The following is a 24,168-nucleotide window of genomic DNA, read 5'->3' on the forward strand; positions in this document are numbered from 1 at the left end:
CATGTTTTATGAAAATATTTAAATCTCTTCAAATTTTTAGATAACCTGTCTATTCACGCTATCGAAAGACTAGGCAAAGATCGGCAATTAACATTGCCGCATTTACATAATAGTTTTATTGTTTATCCTCTTCCCCTTACAGAAATAATTCATAGTCATGAATTAAGCTAATAAAGAGTAGTCAATTGATTTATTTATTTAGTAATCAATATTATTATAAATTTAACATGCCTAAAATATACACGAATTATTTTATAAATGTAACATCACTAACCAAGATTCATCTCAAGTTAGAGTGGAGAGCAGCACGATCAAACAATAAAAAAGTTTTTCTTTTTTTTTCTGCTCTTCAATTTAGAGAGCAAATTCATTAATTTACTAGAATAATTTAGTCGGTGTAATGCATATCAATAGCTGCATTCGGTTCCGCTCCACTAAGCATTTTAATATGTGCAACGGAAAAGGAAACAAGGTAAAGTACACATCGTTCAAGAATAAAAAAAAGGAAAGAATACAAATTCTTATTTCAATAAGAAACTCCTTTGCTCTGTAACTTTAGCCTCGTTTTTTTTCTAATTTCTCACTTTTTGGACAAACCAAAAATGTAAGTCATAATTTTATGTTTTTGAATTAGTAAAACCAAATACAATTGTTGATTCAACAATGTCACGTTGAAATTGCCACATGTAGTCGTTGAAGAAAGAATGAGACAGAATATAAAAGGGTAAGCAGAATGGCTCCGTAATGGAGATTTTCGGGGGACGGCACGATCAGATAAAAAATAATGGAGGCCCTCTCAGAATTTAAAACCTTCATTCGAAATGCTCGTCGTCTGATCGAATTCAAATGTTGATTCCACAACTTGTGGTTCCAGATTTGTGTCATTCGTCTAAAAACATTAGAAAATACATATTTTTTCATATTAAAAACAATAGAAATTACTTCTTAATTATAAAAATAAGATAAATACATACGTCTTCCGAAAAGTATTGCTCAATAATTTCGTATGCTAGTTTATAAATATCTATGTTGTCGTGATTTTGCAATGTTTCGATTTTATCCAATCCTGTGAAAATACATTTTATAATATAAATTTATATATTTATTTTTTTACTATACACAATATTATATATTATAAAAGAAAAAAAGATAAATACTAACCTGAACATTCTTCAATCATATTAGCCAAATGTTCAACTTGTGATCCAGCAAGTTTAAGCATATTATGTATACCATCTAAAACAACCTGTACAACTTGAGTATCTTTACAGTCGAGAAGGTTACAGAATGGTCCAATAACACCTTCTTGTATCATTCGTGCAACCTGTTCTTCATTACCACTTATTGTTAAATTGCTAATTGCCCATGCTGCTTCTTTTTGTGTTTGGAATTCACCCTGATAAAAAATAAATTTATTATTAAAACAAATGATTCAATTTAACAAATTTCAATATTTTAATAAAAGTATTTCTTACATTAATTAAATTGTGAATAATAAGAGGCAATAATCCAGCATCTATAACTGCTTGAACCTGAGATTGATTGCCAGCAGTTACATTTGAAAGGAACCAAACTGCTTCTTTACAAATTTTTTCCCTCGTATGGGTTAATAAATTCGGGAAATATGAAAGCGCATCACAATTTAATACAGTTTGTGTTTGTTCGTCTGTACCTGTTACTATATTACCTACTGCCCTTAAAGCAGCTGTTTGCACCTTAACTTCTTTGTGCGAAAGAAGTGGTATGAGACGAGGTACTACACCACTGTCTATAACCATCTGAATTTGTTCATTACCACCATCAGTCAAATAACTCAATGCCCAAATTGTGTCGACAAGAATCTGCAATTTTATTTTGTATATAAACAATTATTTTTAATCATAAATACATCAAAGATAATTATATATAATATATATAATATTGTAACTTACATTAATATCTGAATGATGAATAAGTACATTAAGAGCAGGTAAAATTTCTTTAATAGTTTGAACAGGTGGTGGTGGATCTTTATTCCTACATAAATTTACGATTACCCAAGTTACATTACGTAAAAAACTAATTGGTATTTCTGGTTTGATAAACGTTAACAATGGCGGTACAACGCCAAGCTTGATAACATAATCCCTAGATGCTGGGCCATCTCCAATAATATTTCCTATAATGAACAAAAATATACAAATAATAATAGAAATATATTTTAGTTCAAACAATAAAAAATGAAAATGAAATAATAATATACATTATATAAATTAAATATACAAAATATAATTTAAATTTAATATCATAAATGAATTTTTTTTTAGATATGTTATAATTTTAATTTTTTTTATATTTATTTATATTTATTATTTATATTAATTTACCTAAAGCCCATACAGCTTGTTCACAAACATTCTGTTGACTTGAAAGTAACAAATGCAAAAAATGTGGAACTGCACCAGCTGCAACAACTGCTTGTGTTTGAGGTGATGTTCCACTTGCAATATTTGTTAAAGCCCATGCTGCTTCAAATTGTAATGATGGACTATAAAGTATTAAAAATTAATAATAATGTATTAATACTAAAAAATTACTAAACTAATAACAAAATAATAATAATAAATAAAAATAATAATTAAAAATAATAAAATCAAATACTAAAACAGAAAATTTATCATAATTAATCATAAATATATATATATATATATATATTCCAAATTTATACAAATATTAGCAATCAAATTTCATTTGTAATCAAACTTTTTTTAATAAAAAAATAAGCCAATTGTAATGTGCATGCATATGCGCTATAAATTAAAATTGTATGCAAATTTAATCATACCTATTGTGCTGTTCAAGACAATTAACTAAGATCGGTAAAATGCCACTATCAATTAACTTATCGATCGGTGGATTACGATCTGAAGATAATAACTTTCTTGCTGATTGTACCGCTTGCAATTGAACAGTTGGGTCTGAACTAGCAGCTTTCATTACTAGTTCTTTTAAATTGATTTTTGATAAATCAAGATTTTGTTTATCACTATCTTCTTCATCTAAAATAAAATATTATATTATAATTTATTTTTTATTTAATTCTTTATATTTATTTTTTCTATTTATAAAATATAAAATATATTTTTATATCAATTTTTTATTTGTAATAATTTTACCTATTAAATCTGTAGCAGGCACATTTCTTCTTTTCTGTAAAGTCTCATCACGTTTGTTTTTCCGTAGTTCTACTGTTGCTTCATTTCTTCTTCTTCTCATTTCCTAAAACATATTATTATCTAAATGCTTTTAAATCAATATTAAGTAATATTTATGTAACACTTTAATCTTTTTTAAATTCAAATTTATCTAAAAAAAGATATTAGATTAAATTAAAATATTTATATTGCAAAAATAATATATAATATATGATAAAAAAGTAACTAAAATTTCTCTACATATAAAAATGTATTATAGCAATTTTAAATATTTAAAATTTTTTGAATTTTAATATTAAAATTAGTTTCAATAACATTAATTTTAAAAATTAGGAAATAATATATTGTGTAATAATAATTAATATTAACTATATTTTTATGAATATATATAATATAATATATAAAATAAAAATTAAATTAAATTAAATTAAATTAAAAAAAAATAAAAATTAAATTAAAGGTTAAATATTTTGCTTTATGTAATATAACAAAATATACATAATAATCATATATTTTTTACAATTTAATGATATAATTATTTTAATACATATTTATTTGAATAAGTTTTTAAACTTTAATGAACATATAAAATTTCATAATTTAAAATATGTTTAATAATAATATTAAAATCTTATATAAAAAGATAAAGTACATATAAACATAATAAGAAAATATACACTTACATTTAATAATTAATAAAATATTAATATTATATTATTAATAATTTCCAAGTATGATAATGGAAAACTTCACTTTTTAATATTTTTTCATCAATATTATTTTGATATTATTATAATATCATTATAATATATATTATTGATATTATTATAATATATATATAAAAAGATATTATTTACATACTATAGAATCAAAATTATTTGTAATATCTTTTGAAAGATTTTTTTAATTATAATAAAAAATATGTACAAAGAAAAGTGAATTATTTGAGTCAAAAATAAAAGGTAAATAAAAAATGTAAATAAATTATTTATAAAATTTTCAAAGAAATTTTCAAAAAATAATTAAAATAATATAACTTTTCTTTCTTACAATTATTCATTCAATTCTATCTTTGATAGTGCTATATTTGACATTAATGTAACGACACTTTCCACTTGTTTCAGAATGGCATGATTCTATTCAAAATATAATGCTGTTATATTTGATAAAGTTATATTAAGAATTTTTATGGATTCTGTGCAAAATAAATATACAGAAATATCCAAAATTCCAACTGAAATAACAAAATATGCAAATAAATTGCACAAATTTGGAAAAATTAGTGCCCATGATAATGTTCATTTAGTCGCCCAGTTCAGTAGCCGAAACTTCCAGACGTACAACGTAACTGCGCACAACGAAGAACACACTGAATACTCACTTCTTGATCTTTGCCTTTGTTCTTAAAAACCATCATTCGATTCTTGCATTCCGCCGCCATTTTTTCAATAACCAATCCTTCGTACTCGCGTATATTGATATGTGCCGGCACCCAGATACCCGTGTACTGCGAAAAATTCTGTATCCGTGTTACTCCGGTCGATTTACTTCGACAGCTGCATGCCGTTGCGCGACAGCCTTAATGTACGTCAATATACAATGCAATATAATGTATAACACTCGTTCTCTTAATCACGATCGCCACACAATGTTCTCTGTAGTCACGTTTTCTCAGCACGAAAGCAACGTTTCAGCCATTCCGAAAAGAACATCGGAAATGAGCAAGGTGGCGCTTCGGGAGACGCGTGTTTTCACTATGCAATCAGTAAAATCTAATCGGCAAGCAATAGAGCCACAGATTATAGCAAATTCTTATCATCTTAAAGCTATATGTTCATGAGCATTTATGTTTCATAAATAACTTCTATGTTTTTAAAATTATAATTAAATAATAAAAGAATTAACGTTTGGAATTATTTTTAAAAATGATTTATTATAATAAAAAAAATATATTATTAATAATAAAAAAAATAATTTCAAACATAATAATAAATTTATAATAAAATGAATCAACAATAATTGGTGTGAAACGATTGCAGTTAATATATTTATGTTGGTATCTTATGTTGGTATCTACAACTAAAAATTAAAATCTCTATACATTATTCGATTGTAATTATATTACAACTTATAATATAGGAAATTTAACTAAAATAATTATTATGTTTGTTTATTATGTATAAAAAATAAATAAAATAATGAAACTTGTATTGTTGCTTTTATAATATAATAAAATTAAATTTTAAATGTGTAAAAATTTTTTATATGTTTTTATAGATTTTGACAAATAAAATTTAGAAATAAGAATCTTAATTGCCAGAATTAATGATATAGGAATTATTTGCACATTTCGTATTTTTAGGGATTTTTGCAAGTTACGTGGTGGATTCTTATCCAATCCGGTTGAAGAAACCAATTCAAGTTATTTTTTAATTAAAAAACTTATTATAATATGTTTACGATTATTTATTCAAAAATATATTATTATAAATATTTGCATAAATAATAATATGAAAAATTATCATTGTGATGTTATTTTCTTTTTATATCTATGTGACTTTTTAAATTTTTAAATTTTTGTATTTGTTTAGAAATTTAAGATTTACACAAAATTAATAATGATATGCTACATACATTAAATATAATTTCAACAAAATGGAATATAAATATTAATTTTTTGAAAAAAATTAATCGAGATATACATAATATTTTGAATTAGTATTTACTTTCTGGATGGGGTATTTTTCTATCACATAAATAGTCACAATATTATATTGTTTTCGAGATAATCGAATTACAGCTCCAAAATAAGTTCTAAGAGTAAAATAATATCCAAATTCTAAAGCTACAAAAATAGAAAATCCTAAAAAAAGGCCTGCAATACCACCGAATGATACAAGTAAATCTAAATAACCAAATTGCATTTCTCTTTTATGGAGAGCTGTTGGCCAATTTTTTAACATAATTTGATTTTTATTTTTATTTTCAAATGTTTTCATACTTTTTACACTATATGATGTATGATCACAAAAGAGCCAACAATTACATTGGGTTTTATCGATATTAATATTGTTTAAACAGGGATATTTTGAAATTGGACATTCTGTCTTATCGACAAATGATAAAAACCATGGCAAACATTTACAATATTTAAATAGTTTATCGGTTATGCAATCAATTTCGCAATCAATAAGATTTTTACTTTCTTGCTTATAATAACATTGTCGTTGCCGAAGAGATAAATATTTAATATCAGAAGTCGTATATGTTATATCAACAACAAATTCTATATCTAGAGATTTATCTACTATAAGAGATCTTTCACCTGGTTCTGGACTCGAATTATTTTGTTCCATGAGATAAAATCTACAATATAAAAAATAAATAATAACATATAATAATTATATTAATATTTTTCATATTCTATTTTATATATTGTATAATTTTTTCAGATATAATCAATAACGTTTATGATAAAAAAATTATTTATAAAAATTAAATTTTGATATAAAAAAATTATTGATTTGAATTAGTTGAATTATTGATTGAATTAGTAAATATTACCTTAAAGGAAAACTTGAATTAGAGATTTTAAATTCAAGATTCCATGAAATATCTATATATTTAAGTGACTCTAAATTTTTAGATTTACAGCATATACCCACTGCAGTCAATACTTTCGTAAATATATTTTTACACGATCTATTCATTCCTCTAAAAAACAATATTTTATAATTTATAATTTAATCAAATATAAATGAATTTTTTTATAATTATAATAATAATTATTTCTTTTTTTAAAATAATTTTGTCTTATTTTAAAATATTAAACTTTGAGTAATTATGAATATGCATATAATATATATACATAACGTATATAAATATATTTAATAATATTTTTAATTAAAATAAATAAAATAAAAAAATTATATATTTACATATGTATTTATCATATTTACCTGTATGCACAGTTACTAAATAAAGAATCACAATCAAATCCCATCATTTCAAAAATTTTTCGAAAATTGTTTTTATTTTTATAAATTGGATTAAATGATTTCACATCAATATATTTTCCAACATTCCAATTATATAATTCCTCATATACATACATTTCATTCTATATATATATACATATAAATATTGAGATATTAGTGTATAAATATAATGATATAAATGTAATATTAATATATATTGAAGTAAAATAAAATTATATTTAAAAATGCGTTTACCTCAAGTATATACGAATGATTCAAATGAATCCAGTCGAAGCAAATAAAGATTTGAGGAAATTCGATATTAATATGCTCTGTTAATACATCCACTCCGGTTATTGTTGGTTGCGTTTGAAATTTGTTCAAGATAATTACGATTGTAATAAAAATCGCTATTACTGATGTCATTGATAAAAATAACCATATTAATCTGCAAACATATCAAATATATATATATATATATATATATATATATATATATAATAAGTAATATTAATATGGCAAATATTATGGCGTTAATTTCATTATTTAATTTGTATATTAATTAAATTATGATATTACCTTTCCCATTTAGGTCGTGTAGGATCCACGACATATGGAATGCCATGTAAACTATTCTGTAACAAATATTCTCTTGATCTATATTTCAAACTACTACGTAATTCTTTTAAAGATATATTATACTTATATTTCATTTTGAATCAACTATCTTTACAGTTATATTAATACTAAATAGAATAAGGAAATCCAATTGATCCCTTTCTCGAATTGCATGTCAAGTTTGAGCATGTATTATGCATGTTGTGCACATAACACGATTAATTTATCAGTTTTATCAACTAAAAATATGATTTTAAATTAATATATTATAAAGCAAAATAACAAAGTTCTACAAATATTCGTAATATAATAAAGCATTTTATTTAATTATTTAATTTGAAATTAATACATTTTTTATTTAGTATTATATTTTATTTTTAAATAAATAATAAAGATATCATTGATTTATTATTTGTTTCAATGCAATTTTATATTTTGCTTGCAATTAGCAGAATATTATCATTTTAAAAAAAATAACAGAAATATCTTATAATTTTTAATCGAAAAATAAAAAAAAAATGTTACATTTCTCATAAAAAAAAAAACAAAATAGAAATAATATTTATTGTTTTTTTCTTTTTAAGCTGAAAAACGATTGTCTACAGGAAACTATCGATAACTATTGGTTTATTCGAAGTATTGTCTTTCGAATATACGTTTTTCCAGTTGTATCTCGTCATTTAAGAATCGGCCATCGTACGTGAAAACACAAACATTCCTCATCTTCGTGTCAGCTTCTTTATTATTTTAGACTACCCCCTCTTACGACCACCATCTGCATGCATACCGACGTTGTTCCGGTGCTCAAGGAAAATCGGCGATCAGCAACTTAAGCGGGTGTAAACTACCCTCTTGATGTCTTCCTTGGATCCAATTTCATTTAAAAACTTCCCATATTTCGGAACGTAATGGGAAAAGTTATCGCTTTTCATCGTCAACATTGGAATATTGTTTTCCTAACCTAAAAGACATATTTGTCCATTAAATATATTAATCGAAATTTCGTAACTTCGAAAAGAAATATCATAGAAAAATTTAAACAGTGAAACCTTTATCTTTTTTCTGAATTGTTTAAATCTTCCCATATTTGAAAATGAAAAGGATAATGACGACAAACAAAATAGCTCTTTCTCTTTTTAACTGCAATCGAAATTATATATATTGAAATAATGAAAAGCTCATCTAGAAATAAAGCAAAGGGAAGAAAAAAAAAAGAGGAAGAAAAATATAAAAAAATTCGCTTTGTTCAGGAAGCTGTTTGACGCACGGACGAGAAAATACTTCGGAGAAAAAAGAAGCGGCGCTATTCTTGCGTCCAGGTGTGAGCCTGTAACGCCAATGTAAATATACAACACTTACGCCATTCCAAAGGAGCCTCTTCGAAAACTATTAACGTATTCCTCTTGTGTTGCGGCTTCGTCGACCATTTTTCCGTTTTGGCCCATTTCTCTTCCCATTGGACCATTTCGGCACATTAAGTGACACGTGTTAGAGAACTTAATCAGATGGACCACCGTTGTCAAACACCCAGCGACACGATCATCGTTTACGTTTACGATCGTTCAAAGATTTCAAATGTCATCAAGTGTTTGAGAATGATTTTCCGAGTTGTCAACTATAACAAACAAGCATGTGATCTATGTATGGTTTTACATTAAGGTACATAAATATACATAAATTAATTCTTCTGATGTTCTAAATAAATATTTGATAGTGTTGAAAAAAAATGGTGAATTTCGTTTAATCCTTAAATGAAGTGACATAAATTTTAGAAGAATCGAATAACATTTGGATCTTTACGTAAGCAGATGCAATTGTACTTTAGGATAGAAAAAAATTGTTAAATGGAATTGAAAATTTTCCTCCATAATTTTTTTTCCAATTATTACCAACATAATTATAATTCAATTATTATAAATATTCTTCATAATACGTGGTAATTGTCCTCGATTTTCAATGGATGTGAACTCAATGTTATGATAGAAATTTATTATCACAAGATTTGTGACTTTATTATTATTAATAGATAATGTTTCACTAATTTTATTTATTGTGCGATATATGACTGTTATGTCGATGAACTTTTCTTAATTGGTGACTTTTCGTAATTGATCTGCTTCTTGTTCAAATTGATTAGATTTCAAAGCTTTTCATACACTTAATACTCAACATCGTTCAAACTGAAATAGAATCGGATTACTGCGCGTCAAGAATACGATAGTAAATAAACGATCAATAATAAACTAATAATATAACTTATTAAACAAATAATTTCTAGAATACTATTTATAATGTATTTAATTTTATGAAACATCATGTTACAAACATTACAACGAATAAAAAAAAACAAGAAAATAAAAAAAACTCAATATTTTTCTTAAATTATTTCAATTGTTAAACATTTTCGATGACAATAATAATACAAATTACGAATTTTTAAATAATAATTCGTCAAGACGAATAATTTATATTCACATATCGTCTAATTTCATCATAATGAAGATTTGATATTTCAATATGACGTTAATAAACATAACATGATTTTCATTCCCATGATTTACGTAACGCGTTTAAAGAAGCAAAACAACGTTTCGAAAAGCTAATTTTTATACTTTTACATCCGATTAATCGAGATTATACACATATACGAGAAGATGAAACTGGTGTAGTGGTGGTGATTCGTTTTATCGCGATCAGAAGCTGAAAAGTCAAGTTATTCACGAACAGAGTGGCAGAGTGGGGTAAGTGGCGCCCAGTTGGACACCAGTGTATCAAACTGATCGCGATATACACTGGTTAATTATTAGTGGCGCAAAATGCAAGCCATGTCATTACGAATAACTTTCCGACAGATTTGATCTTCACGTTTTTTCTTTTTTTTTTATTATTTCTTTACTTAAGTTTCCTTTGAGATCTCATCTTTAATAATTCTGATAGTGATTGATAGCCTCGTTGTAACGCGAATCCTTTGGAGAGGTTCATTAAATATCCACGCATACTTGATCAGGCCATCCAGGGATTGGACAATATTTATTTGAAACGGATGCAAGAGATAGAACGAACGAATAATTATATTTCATTGCAATAAACGATTGCCTTATAAATTATCTCTCATATTATATATTATTCATTTATACGTTATAATTTATGGAATATTTATTGAAAGATGAAAATGTTTGCAAATAAATATCAAAATTTTATTTGGAAAAATTATTTCCAAATAATTTTGAGAGATAAGACGAAGTGTGACTTCGAATCAAAATATATTTAATGATCAGAATTTTAATTTTACACATATTTTTGTGCAGAATTTTTATCAGTGTTTTATGTATCTGCAAGTTCATATCCGAGCATCGAATCATAATAAGTTATAATTTGCACAGTTGCGTTAACAATTTATTTTTTATACAAATTGAAACTTTTGAAAAAAACTTAAAAATTTCTAAAAATTAAAGAGAAGAAATTTTGTCAAACTATTAATAATTACACATCACATTTGCTTAATTCTCCAAAATAAATTTGTACGTTTTTAATAATAATAACAACGTTATCGACAATTGATTAAAAATATTAATACAAATATTCATCCGATTACCACTACACATCCAGTAGTGACACGTAAACCCGCACAGAAATTGCCCTTAGGATCAAATCGATCACAACACACGAAAGAAATTAAGTTTAATTTCGATTAAAACGAAATTTCATCCGTGCCTAATAATATCGTGGGCCAAGGGTGGAGTCTCGTAAGTAAGTTGGCACGTGTCAGAGATTAAAAGGCGCAACAAGAGGCCTCTACCCTTAAGTCGGCCGAAAAACCGACGAGATTACGAGGAACCACATCGCTTCTGCCTCTCCCCGATAGCGTAGGTCGAGCCACGACGATGATGAACTACGGCTCGTCCCTCCTCGCGTAAATCCTTGCTCGGTCTAAAATCCATGTGGGTGCCGTGAACACGCTTCGATCGTACATGTATGAGTGGCCGAGTTCCCTTGTGTTGCACGCCAATACGAGCGAGTTCTCGAAGGCGGTCTTTACTCGGTCTTTAGTTTCGAATAAGCATTCGTCGAAGATAGAGGACCCCTCCTCGATTTATCCTTTAACCGGCGGGTTTCCTCTTCCGGCTTAACTCTTCGATCCTTGTCCCTCGATCCTTGGCCCCAAAAGTTTCCAGCTTTAATCCCGCTGGACCTTGTACGGTGCTCTCCTGCAAATAAAAATGAATTTATCCTCGAGTCGACTTTTTAATTTTTAATTTTGGAAAATTAATCATTTGAAATACTGGCAAAATTAGGAATTTCGGGGGGAAAAAGGAAAATCTTCCGGTTAAAAAGGAAAGAAGCAATTCGAAATTTGAAAAAAAATTATCGAGAATGAAATTTTGAAAATTTCGTGTCGTCCATTCCAGAGGAATCGTTTAGAGGATTTTGAAAAAAAAAGAAAAGAGGAGCTTGTTTCGGATTACCAAATTGTGAAAAATATAAATTGAAGCTGTCTAATTAGAGGGATGCGGGTACAAAGAAGGTGACTGTTTCGTGGTTTGATCGATTCTCGAAGGAACTCATGAAAAACCTACTCCTCGTGTGGTCCAATCAGTGCGAACAATTGATTTGCAAATATTACTGTGTTATCTATCATGTGATTACTTTTTTTTACAATGTAAACCAATGACGCGTCGAATTCTGACTCGTTGACTCTCAAAAGTTTAGAGTGTAACGATGGATCAATGTCAAGGAAAAAGTGAAGGTATTAGTGCGAAACGATAGTTCTTTTTTTTTTTTAAACGGGGGTGGTTTCCTTCCATTTTGGTCCCAGAATGGAGAGGAGAAGAATGCCAAGAAGAAGAGGCCTTTCCTCCGCGGAAATTCGACAGGGTGAGTTAATATATTTTTATTTAAAAAGTATCATCGATACTCTTTATAAATTTTTATGCTTCTAAGTGTAACGCAAATTAAAATCTCTTATTTTGAAAATTAAAAACTAATAATTGAATAAGAAAAAAATCGAAGATATATAATTTTAAAATTTAACAATGGAAAAATTCTTGGAATTATGCATTGAGACCAAGAACAAGATAAGGAAAAAAATGATTTGCAAATATATTCTCTATTTTAATCCAACATTTTCTTCATATTCTGTGCATGTCGAGTTCAAATTTTTAGAAATTTTTTGGGCGAATGAAATTTTATCAATGTTTCTTTGTTGCTGTTAAATTATGCGTAATAACGATCCCTTGATATTTTTTATTCAAGAAGAAATTCTTAGAATTAACCCACTTGGAATCCACTTTAAAAATGAAAAATTTAGAAACCGAATCAGTGAAGAAATCTCGTTGCGTGACATTTTGTTTATTAAAATTTCCGAGATAAAAACTACGTTAACATAAATTATATTAAATGTTGTTAGAATTGCAATATTTACATTACAAAATTGTTATGAATATATATATGTAATCATGTCGTACATGTTTAATAGTAGATTAGACAAAAAAAAAAAAAGAAAAAGAAAAAAGAGATAAATATATATTCCTCATAAATTGTGCGTTACGAATAATTTCTCTATTACGATGGATTAAAAAAAAACTCGATTCTTCTCTTGATGCGTCGTCGCAGCTTTGAGGCGTAATTTATATTTTCTTAAAACATAGAAATAAATTGCGATTAAATTGCAATCAAAGTATACATTAATTGAGATAAACTGTTTATTATTATTTAAATATTTCTAGAATAATTATGAAGAAAAATTTCTAGAATTAATACTTGAATAACTTACTGAAAAAATCGTTAAATGTTGAACGATTACAATTTTTTCAACTAATTTGTAATTAAATCTTTATTTATATAAATTGAATTATATTTATAATGTATGTATGTGTCTTATCATTATACAATAATTATAGTCATTTATCCGATCGACAAACAGGCACGCGTTGTGTTTCGTTTTGTTAAAAAAAAATCACGAAAAATATATAACAGTTAAAGATGAAACATATATTCATCCAATATGGAAATATACACATAACGATAAAGCTAATAAATCTGATATTAAATAATAAATTAAATGCATTAGAAATTCCTTGTATGATTCATGGTTAATCGGTATTTGCTTTAATAAATAAAGGAAAATTAGGAAAAGTAAACAGTAAGTAACGATTTTTCGAGTAAATGACAATTTTTCTTTGATCTTTCTAATCTTTTTTTTTTATCGCCTTTTCTTATCATTTATCGTACATTGCAATCATTCTTCTGTGAATATTTATAATTTCCTTCTTTAAAGAACAAGAAACAAAAACTTGGAAACGAAGAAATGATAATTTTCCCTAACTTTTTTTAATTTGGATTATCTCTTTTTGACATTTATCATCGTAATATAATTCTTCCTTATTGTATTTATAATTTTTCAGAAAAGTAACCTTTTCATTGATCTTTTATATTTTTCTTTTTATGTTATTATGTTATTTAAATTATTGCTAACGTGTAATCTTTTTTACAACACAAAAATTATGTAAAAGTAATCAACAGTTATCTTTATAATTATATACTAAATATATATAGATGTATTTCAACAGATTCAAAGTTCAATTCATTTATTTCCCGCCAATCTAATATAATCGTATCTTCTAGAGATAAACTCATGTGCTACAGACATGCACAAAGGCACCAATTTGAATACTACAGATAATTATTACCAAGGAAGAAGAATCTCTTTGGTTAATTTTCACGTGTTAGTTTCACTAAATTCTATCTTGGACAACCTTGAAATTTTAAAACATTAAGCTTGTCATGAAAAATAAAACATTATAATAATTGCATTAAAACAAATTAAAATTGCTTTAATCTATTGTACAATATTTCTATTTATTGTATATATACTTCTTTTGTTTATTTTTATTTAATATTTTCCTTATATTTTTAAATTAACTATTTAAATATTTAATATATTTATTGTAATAATAAAAAATTAAAAAGTATTTTATTTTCGATCTTATTTAAAAACATATGCAGAAATTTCTTCAGAGATAATAATATAAACAAGTTAAAAACGAAAATTCAAGTACCAGTCAAAATAAATATCGAAAAGATAAAGCTATTTTATTTCGTGTCTATATTAGAAGAAATATTAACTACTCTTGAAACCGAGTATAAAAAAATTAACCCTATTTTTCTGACTCTAACTTATCTTTAATATCGACATATACGACCTTCTGATAACGCTAACCTAAAAGATGATAACCACGTGCGCAGTATTCAAATTTTCCAATAACAAAAAGCTTCTTTAATGATTATACAAAATTTGAAAAAGATTTAATTTAATTCACTATAATTCAAAATCAATTTTTATTAAAAAAAAATAAAGTATTATAAAATATTCAATGTTTGTTATACGTGCTGAGAAAAATAAATTATATTATTTTATATATTTATTTTTATGAATAAAAATAATCTTTTTTTATGTAAAATATAGTAAGATATATTTTATATTATTAACGAAAACTTTTGAATTAAAATTCATTATCCATTGGATTAAAAATTATTATTTATGAAATTATTACATTTTCTTATTTTTAAAATCTCTTATTCTATTTATTTAAAATGGTTTTAGATATATATATATATATAATGTTATAATATTAAAATTATATGTTATAATATATGTTATAATATAATGTCAAAGTTATAAAAAAGAAATTTTTAGAACTTTATGCCATTTTCTGTTTCGAAAACAATAGTGGCTGATTTGAAGAGGATTTCAGATAGAAACGAAATACAATATCTATCGTATTATACATAATATAAATTTAGAAGAATACATTATCCAAGCAGTAGTCGATCCATTGTTTGCTTAGTATTATAGCAAACAAGCAATGATGACACATCAACGAAAAAGAAAGCGGGTTGCTCATCGTTATGTTAATCCTCTGAATGTCGTAATTCTCTTTCCTACCCTATTATATTTCTAAAATTTCGCATGAATATGCAATTTAGTAATTTAATAAAATTTTCATTGAAAAAATTGTAGATCCAATGAAAATTTTACGTAAATATTATTAATATTTAAATATTCTAAACTTCATACATTTATGATAATTTAAATGGAATTTATTTATAACAATCCAATTATTCAACAGAAATGATTTCGATTAAAACTTTGATTTTATTTAAAATTACTCAAATTTTTTTTTCTCAATAATAAAATATAAATATAATAATATATAAAAAAACAAAAAAATATGTTTAGAATTGTCATTTTAAAAAATGTTTTAAATTTATATTATTTATATTATTTATATTATTTATTTGTTTATAATATTAATTTTTTAAATGTAATGTTTTTATCTCTTTTATTTATATATATCTTTTATTATATATAATAATATTAAAAATAAATTCAATTTACTTTTCAATTCAATTTGTTTCTATAATTTAAGAAAATTTGATAAAACTATTCTCCCAACATATCGTGAATAATCTCGTTTTATGATGGACGATTCAGTTGCGAATCGTTTGGGAGGATAAACCACCCGCGCATATAATGCCCCTATTGTAGTCTCTGGTCTAAACTTCGGATTTGCAAATAAACGTAACTCGATGTGTATATCCACGTTGAATGCTTTTCAGTTTCCAAAAATGATGAATAGTGAAAATTGCAGTAGTAGATTCTTAACAAATTACATTATTTTTTAAATTGTATTTGAACAATTCTATATTTTATATTCAAATTAGAACTTCATAACAAAAACAAGATTTTATTCATTTTTTCTATGCAATTCCCATAAATATTTATAATTATATCACAAAGGAACTGAAAAATTTTATTAAAATTTTAAATTGTGAATCTCATGATTGAAATTGAATATAAATCATTTTGAGTCACATCAAGCATGAAATTCAATTTAAAATTTTTTATATATCAATTTTTTATACATCAAAAATATATAAATTTATACTTAATTAAATGAGATTTGAAATTAAATTTAGAGAGAAAAAATTGTTAATTGTTTAAGAGAAATGAAACTTGATATAAAAATCGTGGTAAGGGTGATTCTCTCACTTTGCGTCAAAGTACGCTCGATATCATAGGTCACGGTTCATCCATCGACTTCCACGTATAATAACAAAGTGCAAAGATTACGAACGATTTAGGTAACAATGTTGAAAAATATTTAAATTTAATTAAATAAAAATATAAATAATAAAAATATTCGTTCGAAGATTTCGAACTTGGAAATGTTAGATTTACAATTAGTATATATACTTCCGCGTGTTTGATAAACAATCCCATTTCGTAGAATTATAATTACTGCAATGTTTATTCTCAGTTGCGTTATTTCTAATCTATATTACTCTCGCTGTTGAACTTCCATTAAATTTTTTTCTCGAAAATCTTACGATTAATTTTACAAGAATATTACTATATTATATTATATTACTATATATTATAAAAAAATAAAAATAATAAGATTCTATACATACTATGCATTATATTGATTGACAATTTATAATTCACGATAATATCATTTTTTTAATTAAATTATATGTTCTCTAACCTCTTCAATTATTACATTAATTAACATTAACATTAATTAACATTATTAAAATTACCTGTAATGTATTTCATCTCCAGACAATTAAAAATTAATATAAAAAATTCAAAATAAATCTGTAAATTTATGTAATTGATCAATATAAATATAATTTATATAAAATTATTAAATAAAGAACTTGGCAAAATTTCATATGTATGCAAACAAGTCGTTTCAAAATGTCCCTAGATTTCTCGTATATAGAGACCAGTTGTATAATTGTACCGCGCATGAGCAATTCCATCCGTATCGAAGACACCGAGGTCAACTTTCATATAACATCTTTTAGGGTATGAATACATTTGAAAATATTATAATTTATTTATAAAAATATTATTCTCTCGAAAATATTTCTATAAATATTCCATTGAAAGTTATTATCTAAGAATAAATTTCATTCTTAATGTGAACAATATCCACTATCGAAAGATGACTTTCGAGATCAAATTGAGTTTCAATTTTAAACATCGTTAAGTTTGATTTATTGACCTTTCTTAAATGAATTGTCATCTTTTCAAGAAAATTAAAACTTAGAAACATTTACTAGAAATCGAGCGATCTCGTGAATACGGGCAATCTTCGTTTAAGATGCATAGTAAGAGAAGAAATACGGGGCGATAATAGGTACACATAGCGAGACTCGTTGTCGGAGAGCGCTGACCGCAGAGATAACGCTTTGACCCGTTACAAGCTTCAAGCACGAAATGAATGCCTTCACTGTCTCATCCAAGTCGGGCCCAATCCAAATATGTAGCCCTTTTTCTTACCAGCTCGCCCTTTATTAACCGTTACCACTGTTATGCCTAAGTTCCTAACCTAAATTCGACTACTTTTACCTTAAGCCTCTATTTACTTTGAAACGAAATGAGTTCACGGGCTCTTGGGATCCTTTATATCATTTCTTGGAAGATCTATAATTTATTTTAAACAAGATTCATATCAATTTGAAATTAACGTGAAATGAAATAGAATTAATGATACAATATTTTCCAGACTAGGGGAAATCCAGTTGGATTGAATATCTAAATAAAACTGGGACCTATTATTACATCTAAAACGGTTAGACATTTTTTGATATGGTTATAACCGAATGTCGTCATTATTCAGATAATATATCATCATTATTGCTTCCTTATTACAGACCTATGAGAACCGCAGAACCATAAAACTTATACGATTAAGAAGATTAGAAAATTATTGAAACTATGCTGTTCTACTATCAACCACTAAAGATATATATATGTTGGATAATGAAAATAATGAAATTGAATTTTATTTTTGTTATAATATTTCTCTTTGAAACACCACTGAATATTGTATACAAATACAAATACGAATTGTTTGTATTTGTAACATTGAAAAATGCAGTTTTTGTTTCGTAGGACATTTGAACTTAAAATATATCTTTCTCCTTTCAAATTCTATAGTACATTCCAATCCATGAATATTTCATCCAACAAAATTTTTATTTAATTGTATTTATAAACTCGATAGACATAGTCATTGTAAACTGACATAGTTGCGATAACATGTAAATATTGTTTCAGAATTATCAGTAAATGCGTCCACACAACAATCGGAAGTAATAGCGAGGTTACTGCCTATCAACGGGAACCCCGAGATCACAGGATGCAAAGATCGACCTCATATTTGTGGAAAAGAAGCGGCATGTCGTAGCTTTAAAGACAACACATCCAAATGCGTCTGTCCGCACGATCTATCCCCACCAACAACGGATTTAAAATGTCCAAACCGTCTAATAGGTTAGAATCACATATCGATTCGATATTTTTTTTTATGTCGGACGCCAGAGATAAAACCAGAGCGATCTAGGGATCACTAGATTTTGAACTACATATTTTTTCATTTCATAATGCTTTAGCACATATTATTATTTATTATTTTATAAATTAAATTTAAATATATCTTATATCTTACTATAAAATAATCTTGTAGAACAAAAATCACTAATAAGTTTTTACTAAATTATATTTTTGAACAAAAAATTACTATATTAAAAATTGTTTTCTTCTTTATTCGATATTATTTTATATCAATTAATAATACAGATATAATATAAACAACAAGTTAAAGACATTAAAACATTGAATTTAATTAATGCATATCAAAATTAATATGAAATAAATTTTAATTTCAAGATAAATAATATTGATAATTAAAATTGATAAATTTGTCTCATATTAATCTTAAAAAGAAAGAAAACAATCTTTTTACAAATATTTGTTAAGTATTATTTTTTTTTTAGTTCCCCTAACACCTCGACCTATACCCAACATAATCCCTCCAAATGGTAATTCTACCAATAGCACGACTGCTCTTCCAGAAGCAGAACAGGTAATTATTATCAATTGTTTTTATAAATATCATCTATCGATTTATAAATATGCATACAATTTTTTACAAACATAGTTTTGTAGTATTTTCATACTGTTCAACAGGCAGAGCGTGTGAGACAAAAGGTACCTGAAATAATAGGAATCACCATAGCATTCGTCGCGGTATTAGCAATATTGTTGAGTATAGTCTACTGCGTGAAGAAAAGAAGTTATAACGTGAAATCACAGAGGAATTCCCTGGATGTATGTCAAACAAATACATAATATTGAAGTGTTTCTTCAAAACTAACATTAAAAAAAAAAAAAGAAAAAGAAAACTGTTATTTACAATTCATTTACAAGATAACGTTAGATAAACGGAATAATAACTTCAGTCGATTAATGTAATATTATATTTTTGAATACAATAAATACAATGATATTGAATACAATAACATTTTTGAGTATATTAATATATTTCCTGGAAAGTCATATTTTTTTTTCCAGTGCGAAAGTAAATTGAATTTTATAATTCATCTATATTTTGTTGATAGATGATAATAATTTTTTAATATTTATTTTTTTCTTTTTTCTATTCTTTTCTTATATTTAAAATATTTCAAATATTTTTTAATTTAAATATATATTAAAAAATTTTTAATAATATATAAAAATATAAAAGGAATATCTATTAATTAATATAATATAATTTTGTTTTATTAAATACAATCTTTAATAATACATAAATGAATCAATCTATTAAAATTGAATAATAATTAATTAAAACTGATATTTTTATTATTTTTATTATATTGAAAAACTCTATAAATAAGCAAAAAAGTTCATATTTTATTTTTTTATTACAATTTTCTATAGTTGTATTTATTGTGAATAATATCACATCAAAATAATTGTATGTATAATTCATACATACATATATAACTTTAAGTTAGAAATCTAATAAAATATATAATTTTATTTCATCTTTCAAATTTCTATCTATTATATAAAACTATGTTAATTTTAACTTCTTTCTTATTAAATTTACATGTACCGTCAATAATAAAAAAATAATTAAATAATTGAAAAATTGTTATGAAAATAGCTTGCATATGTTCACTTCAGGGAACGCCGATGAATCTGAAAAAGGGATTGCTGCTAGCGAATAAGTACACACCTAACCCACAGTATTTCAGTTGCGCTTCGCCGGAAGTGTCGATTCTGCAACGTGAGTCTCTTGCATTTTTACAAGAAATTGGCGAAGGGTGTTTTGGAAAAGTATATAAAGGTATAAACCAAATTAAATAATTAAAAATATATATAAAACTAGTAGTTTTTATATAAGTCATCAAATAATTTTCTTTCAGAAGCTTGAAAAATTTATTTAAAATCAATTATTATAATTCGTAAAGAATTAAACTAATAACAACAATAAAAAAGTAAACAATTTAATTAGTAGATATTAATATATCCATTTATATTCTTCTTATTCAATATTGAATGATCATTTATTCTGTTTAAATCTTTCAAATAATAAAATATTTAAAAAATGAAGATCATTTAAATTAATATTAGATATAATTTTTAATTGAAAAGGCAAAGAAATTTAAATGATTGCTTAAAAAATAGTAAAATAAACACTCTCAAAATGAAATTACTTGTGAAATAAATCAGTGTAATAAAAAGATATAATTGAAAGAAATAACTTTTTCTTTTTTGCAGGAGAATTGTGTATCGGGGATTCGAAAGAGATCGTCGCTATAAAAGTTTTGAAAGAAACTGCACCGCGAGAAGCTGAAGAAGATTTTATGCGAGAAGTCGACATCATGTCCACTTTTGGGCATAGAAATATTTTGTCATTGAAAGGTGCAGTGCTTCGTGAAGGTAATAGTAGTCCATGGATGGTTTTCGAATACATGCCGTACGGAGATCTCGCTGAAGTTTTACGATCGAACTCTCGACAATTTAATAGATCGCCGAAACCTGAGATGCAACCTTTAACTGAGGTAAAAAATCATTTAAATCTTCTATTTTCCAAAATTGCATGTAAGTATTTCAAACTTTTTCAAACTAGCAAATTTTCTATTGAAAATATTTAAGCTCATATGAATAACATCATAATAATTTGTCATTTCTTTCCCCTAAAAAGAAATGCACTTGGAAATAAAATTTTTGAAATATATTTTCGATAGTTATTTATCACTGATGAGCACTGCTAGTATCAGAGAATCACTTTCAATCATTACGAAAAATATTCTGGAGAATAATTTGCGAGGGTTTTATTCTGAAGTGAATTTATTTTTCCTTTAAAATTTTTGAGAATTGCTTTTAAGAATATTTTTTTAGTAAGAGAATGACTTTCATTCTGAAAATAAATTTTTTTAAAAAGATTATGAACGATTGACTGATATTACAATCTTAATTATGTTTCAGGAGTCTTTACATTGGATAACAATCCAAATTGCAGCTGGTATGACATATTTATCGGGTCAAAGATTCGTTCATAGAGATTTGGCATGTAGAAATTGTCTAGTTGGTTATGATTTCATTGTTAAAATAGCAGATTTTGGAATGTCACGAGATGTTTATACTTGCGATTACTATAAGGTAATGGATTAACTTACATTAACTTACATAATAAATTAAAATATTTTAATGGAATATTCAATGTATATTATATTGAATTTTATTATTTATTATATTTTGCAAAATTGTTTATATATTTCATGATTTAAATTATAATTTATTTCCCCAAATTTTTTTATATAAAATAAATAAAACAAGATCTTTATTGTCTTCAGATAAAAGGTTCTAGACTTTTACCAATCCGTTGGATGTCACCCGAAAGTGTAATGTACGGACGATTTACATTGGAAAGTGATGTATGGAGTTTTGGCGTTGTTCTATGGGAAGTCTATTCCTTTGGCAAACAACCATATTACGGACATAATAACGAAGAAGTAAGTAAAATTATACATAATCAATTTTTAGAGAAATTTATTATTTTAAAGTAATCAAAATTATACATTTTTATTATAGTTTTACATTTAAAATGAATATTAACGTCGCTATACTAATACTATATATCCATATAGTATATATCCATACAATATATTGTTAGAATAATAAAAATCTCCAATTATTATTAGAGATTAATTATATAATCTACAGTCAAAAATCTAAGTTTATAATAATATATTAATTCATCATAAATATCATCATGTCGCGCTTTTATACCATTTTACTACTTAAAGTTAATACAGCACAGTTTTTTAATAGAAATAGATTCTTTATAGTTATCATTTCTTTCTCTGTATGTTATTACAATTTGAAATATTTTAGTGATAAAGAAATGAAAAAATAAATGCTACTTTATTTAAAATTATTTATTGCACGAATCAGCTTCATTCACAGGAATAGATATTTCTTTACAATTATCATTTTTTTCTCTATATGTTACAATGATCTTAATTATTTCATATTGATAAAGAAATGAAAAGATAAATGCTTTATTAAATTATCCTGATACCTTCAGGTAGTGAAGCTAATTTTTCAAGGCATAATGCTTATACCTCCGGAAGGATGTCCACCATTTGTCTGCCAAATAATGCGAGAATGTTGGAAAACTGATCCTAAGGATAGAATTAAATTTCCGGAGATATTAGAAAGACTGGAAAAAGTTAAAGTTAAGTCAATTCAAGATACGTTACCAAGACCACCTCAAGGTCCAGTCACCATTCGTACACCAGACGTATTAGATCCTGATGGCTATTTATTACCAGCACCGGCAAAACCCCACGAATACTTGCAAACTTTACCATCTTTGTCCGATTGATATTCATCAAAATCATGCATGTTAACAGAAGTTAACAGAAGTCATAAAATAATCAAAATTTCTAAATTGGGAAAAAAAATAGGATCAAATAGAATCAATAAAATTCGTTGCAATTTTCTTAAAAGTTATTGTTTTCGTAATTAAAGATGGATACATTTTAAGGTAAAAAAATTATTGAAAAATACAAAAATTTTGTTTTAATCGATATAATATTAATAAATCCATAAATAAGGAATGAAGGAATGTGAATAATGAAGGAATAATCAATGATAAAATATTGCAACGATATGAAACGATATATTGCAGAAATTTGGAAATTTTTCAAAAAGATAATTTCTTATGTTATTTTTATACATACATATGTATATATTGTTATACTTTGTCTTTTTTGATCTTTGTCTTTTATAGCGTCCGGATTGAAAGACTGATATGAATCGATTTTGATAATATTTCTGTATAAATATTTTGACATAAGAAATTTACAGATAGCCTTGTTTTAATTAATTTAAATTAATTGTATCGTTGTTATTGATATTAAATATAAAAAAAAACATACAATGAAATTCAAACATTCATATAAAAAAAAATAAATGTGAATTAAAAAAGAATAACTTATAAATTGTT

The 24,168-nt window shown here is 25.4% G+C and overlaps 3 protein-coding genes and 1 long non-coding RNA gene across 8 annotated transcripts; 2 read left to right on the forward strand and 2 right to left on the reverse strand.

The window, feature by feature from the left end:
- Window positions 1–162: 162 nt before the first annotated feature.
- Window positions 163–5,713, reverse strand: LOC107994941 (importin subunit alpha-3). The gene is made up of 9 exons (XM_062078107.1): window positions 4,576–5,713; window positions 3,156–3,258; window positions 2,825–3,038; window positions 2,367–2,527; window positions 1,932–2,158; window positions 1,476–1,841; window positions 1,162–1,396; window positions 975–1,066; window positions 163–889 (listed from the first exon to the last, which is right to left on the reverse strand). The coding sequence occupies exons 1-9, from the start codon at window positions 4,633–4,635 to the stop codon at window positions 797–799; spliced, it is 1,551 nt and encodes a 516-aa protein (XP_061934091.1). The 5' UTR covers window positions 4,636–5,713; the 3' UTR covers window positions 163–796.
- On the reverse strand, window positions 3,694–11,728 carry LOC107994971 (sodium channel protein Nach-like). Of its 4 annotated transcripts, XM_062078129.1 has the most exons (8): window positions 10,402–10,443; window positions 9,149–9,404; window positions 8,577–8,750; window positions 7,751–7,806; window positions 7,427–7,619; window positions 7,154–7,314; window positions 6,759–6,908; window positions 3,694–6,560 (listed from the first exon to the last, which is right to left on the reverse strand). In XM_062078129.1, exons 5-8 carry the CDS (start codon window positions 7,595–7,597, stop codon window positions 5,882–5,884), a joined length of 1,161 nt encoding a protein of 386 aa, XP_061934113.1. In that variant the 5' UTR covers window positions 7,598–7,619; window positions 7,751–7,806; window positions 8,577–8,750; window positions 9,149–9,404; window positions 10,402–10,443; the 3' UTR covers window positions 3,694–5,881. The 4 variants fall into 4 exon arrangements, with proteins under 4 accessions (XP_061934113.1, XP_061934109.1, XP_061934100.1 ...); XM_062078125.1 differs by lacking the exon at window positions 10,402–10,443 and adding an exon at window positions 11,589–11,728 and having other exon boundaries at window positions 7,751–8,750; XM_062078116.1 differs by having other exon boundaries at window positions 7,751–8,750.
- A 266-nt stretch (window positions 11,729–11,994) lies between these two features.
- Window positions 11,995–24,135, forward strand: LOC107994970 (muscle, skeletal receptor tyrosine protein kinase-like). Of its 2 annotated transcripts, none has more exons than XM_017052172.3 (9): window positions 11,995–12,664; window positions 18,921–19,136; window positions 19,640–19,728; window positions 19,812–19,973; window positions 20,835–20,997; window positions 21,432–21,715; window positions 22,143–22,316; window positions 22,511–22,669; window positions 23,245–24,135. In XM_017052172.3, the coding sequence occupies exons 1-9, from the start codon at window positions 12,607–12,609 to the stop codon at window positions 23,542–23,544; spliced, it is 1,605 nt and encodes a 534-aa protein (XP_016907661.1). In that variant the 5' UTR covers window positions 11,995–12,606; the 3' UTR covers window positions 23,545–24,135. The 2 variants fall into 2 exon arrangements, with proteins under 2 accessions (XP_016907661.1, XP_016907662.1); XM_017052173.3 differs by having other exon boundaries at window positions 19,833–19,973.
- LOC133666550 (uncharacterized) lies at window positions 17,382–18,914 on the forward strand. Its single transcript, XR_009830845.1, has 3 exons — window positions 17,382–17,663; window positions 18,367–18,432; window positions 18,515–18,914. It is a non-coding gene; the product is annotated as an uncharacterized LOC133666550 (long non-coding RNA).
- Window positions 24,136–24,168: the final 33 nt, after the last annotated feature.

This window comes from Apis cerana, linkage group LG1, assembly GCF_029169275.1.
Source record: "Apis cerana isolate GH-2021 linkage group LG1, AcerK_1.0, whole genome shotgun sequence".
Classification (NCBI taxonomy): domain Eukaryota; kingdom Metazoa; phylum Arthropoda; class Insecta; order Hymenoptera; family Apidae; genus Apis; species Apis cerana.

Coding starts and splice junctions, on each gene's coding strand:
- LOC107994970 (XM_017052172.3), top strand. CDS start 12,607: ATGGAGAGGAGAAGAATGCCAAGAAGAAGAGGCCTTTCCTCCGCGGAA. Junction 19,729..19,811: donor CTCTTCCAGAAGCAGAACAG/GTAATTATTATC, acceptor ATAGTTTTGTAG/TATTTTCATACTGTTCAACA. Junction 20,998..21,431: donor TTTTGGAAAAGTATATAAAG/GTATAAACCAAA, acceptor TCTTTTTTGCAG/GAGAATTGTGTATCGGGGAT.
- LOC107994971 (XM_062078125.1), bottom strand. CDS start 7,884: ATGAAATATAAGTATAATATATCTTTAAAAGAATTACGTAGTAGTTTG. Junction 7,620..7,750: donor ACACGACCTAAATGGGAAAG/GTAATATCATAA, acceptor ATATGTTTGCAG/ATTAATATGGTTATTTTTAT. Junction 7,315..7,426: donor ATCATTCGTATATACTTGAG/GTAAACGCATTT, acceptor ATATATATATAG/AATGAAATGTATGTATATGA.
- LOC107994941 (XM_062078107.1), bottom strand. CDS start 4,635: ATGGCGGCGGAATGCAAGAATCGAATGATGGTTTTTAAGAACAAAGGC. Junction 1,397..1,475: donor TTATTCACAATTTAATTAAT/GTAAGAAATACT, acceptor ATTTTTTATCAG/GGTGAATTCCAAACACAAAA. Junction 890..974: donor AGCAATACTTTTCGGAAGAC/GTATGTATTTAT, acceptor TAATGTTTTTAG/ACGAATGACACAAATCTGGA.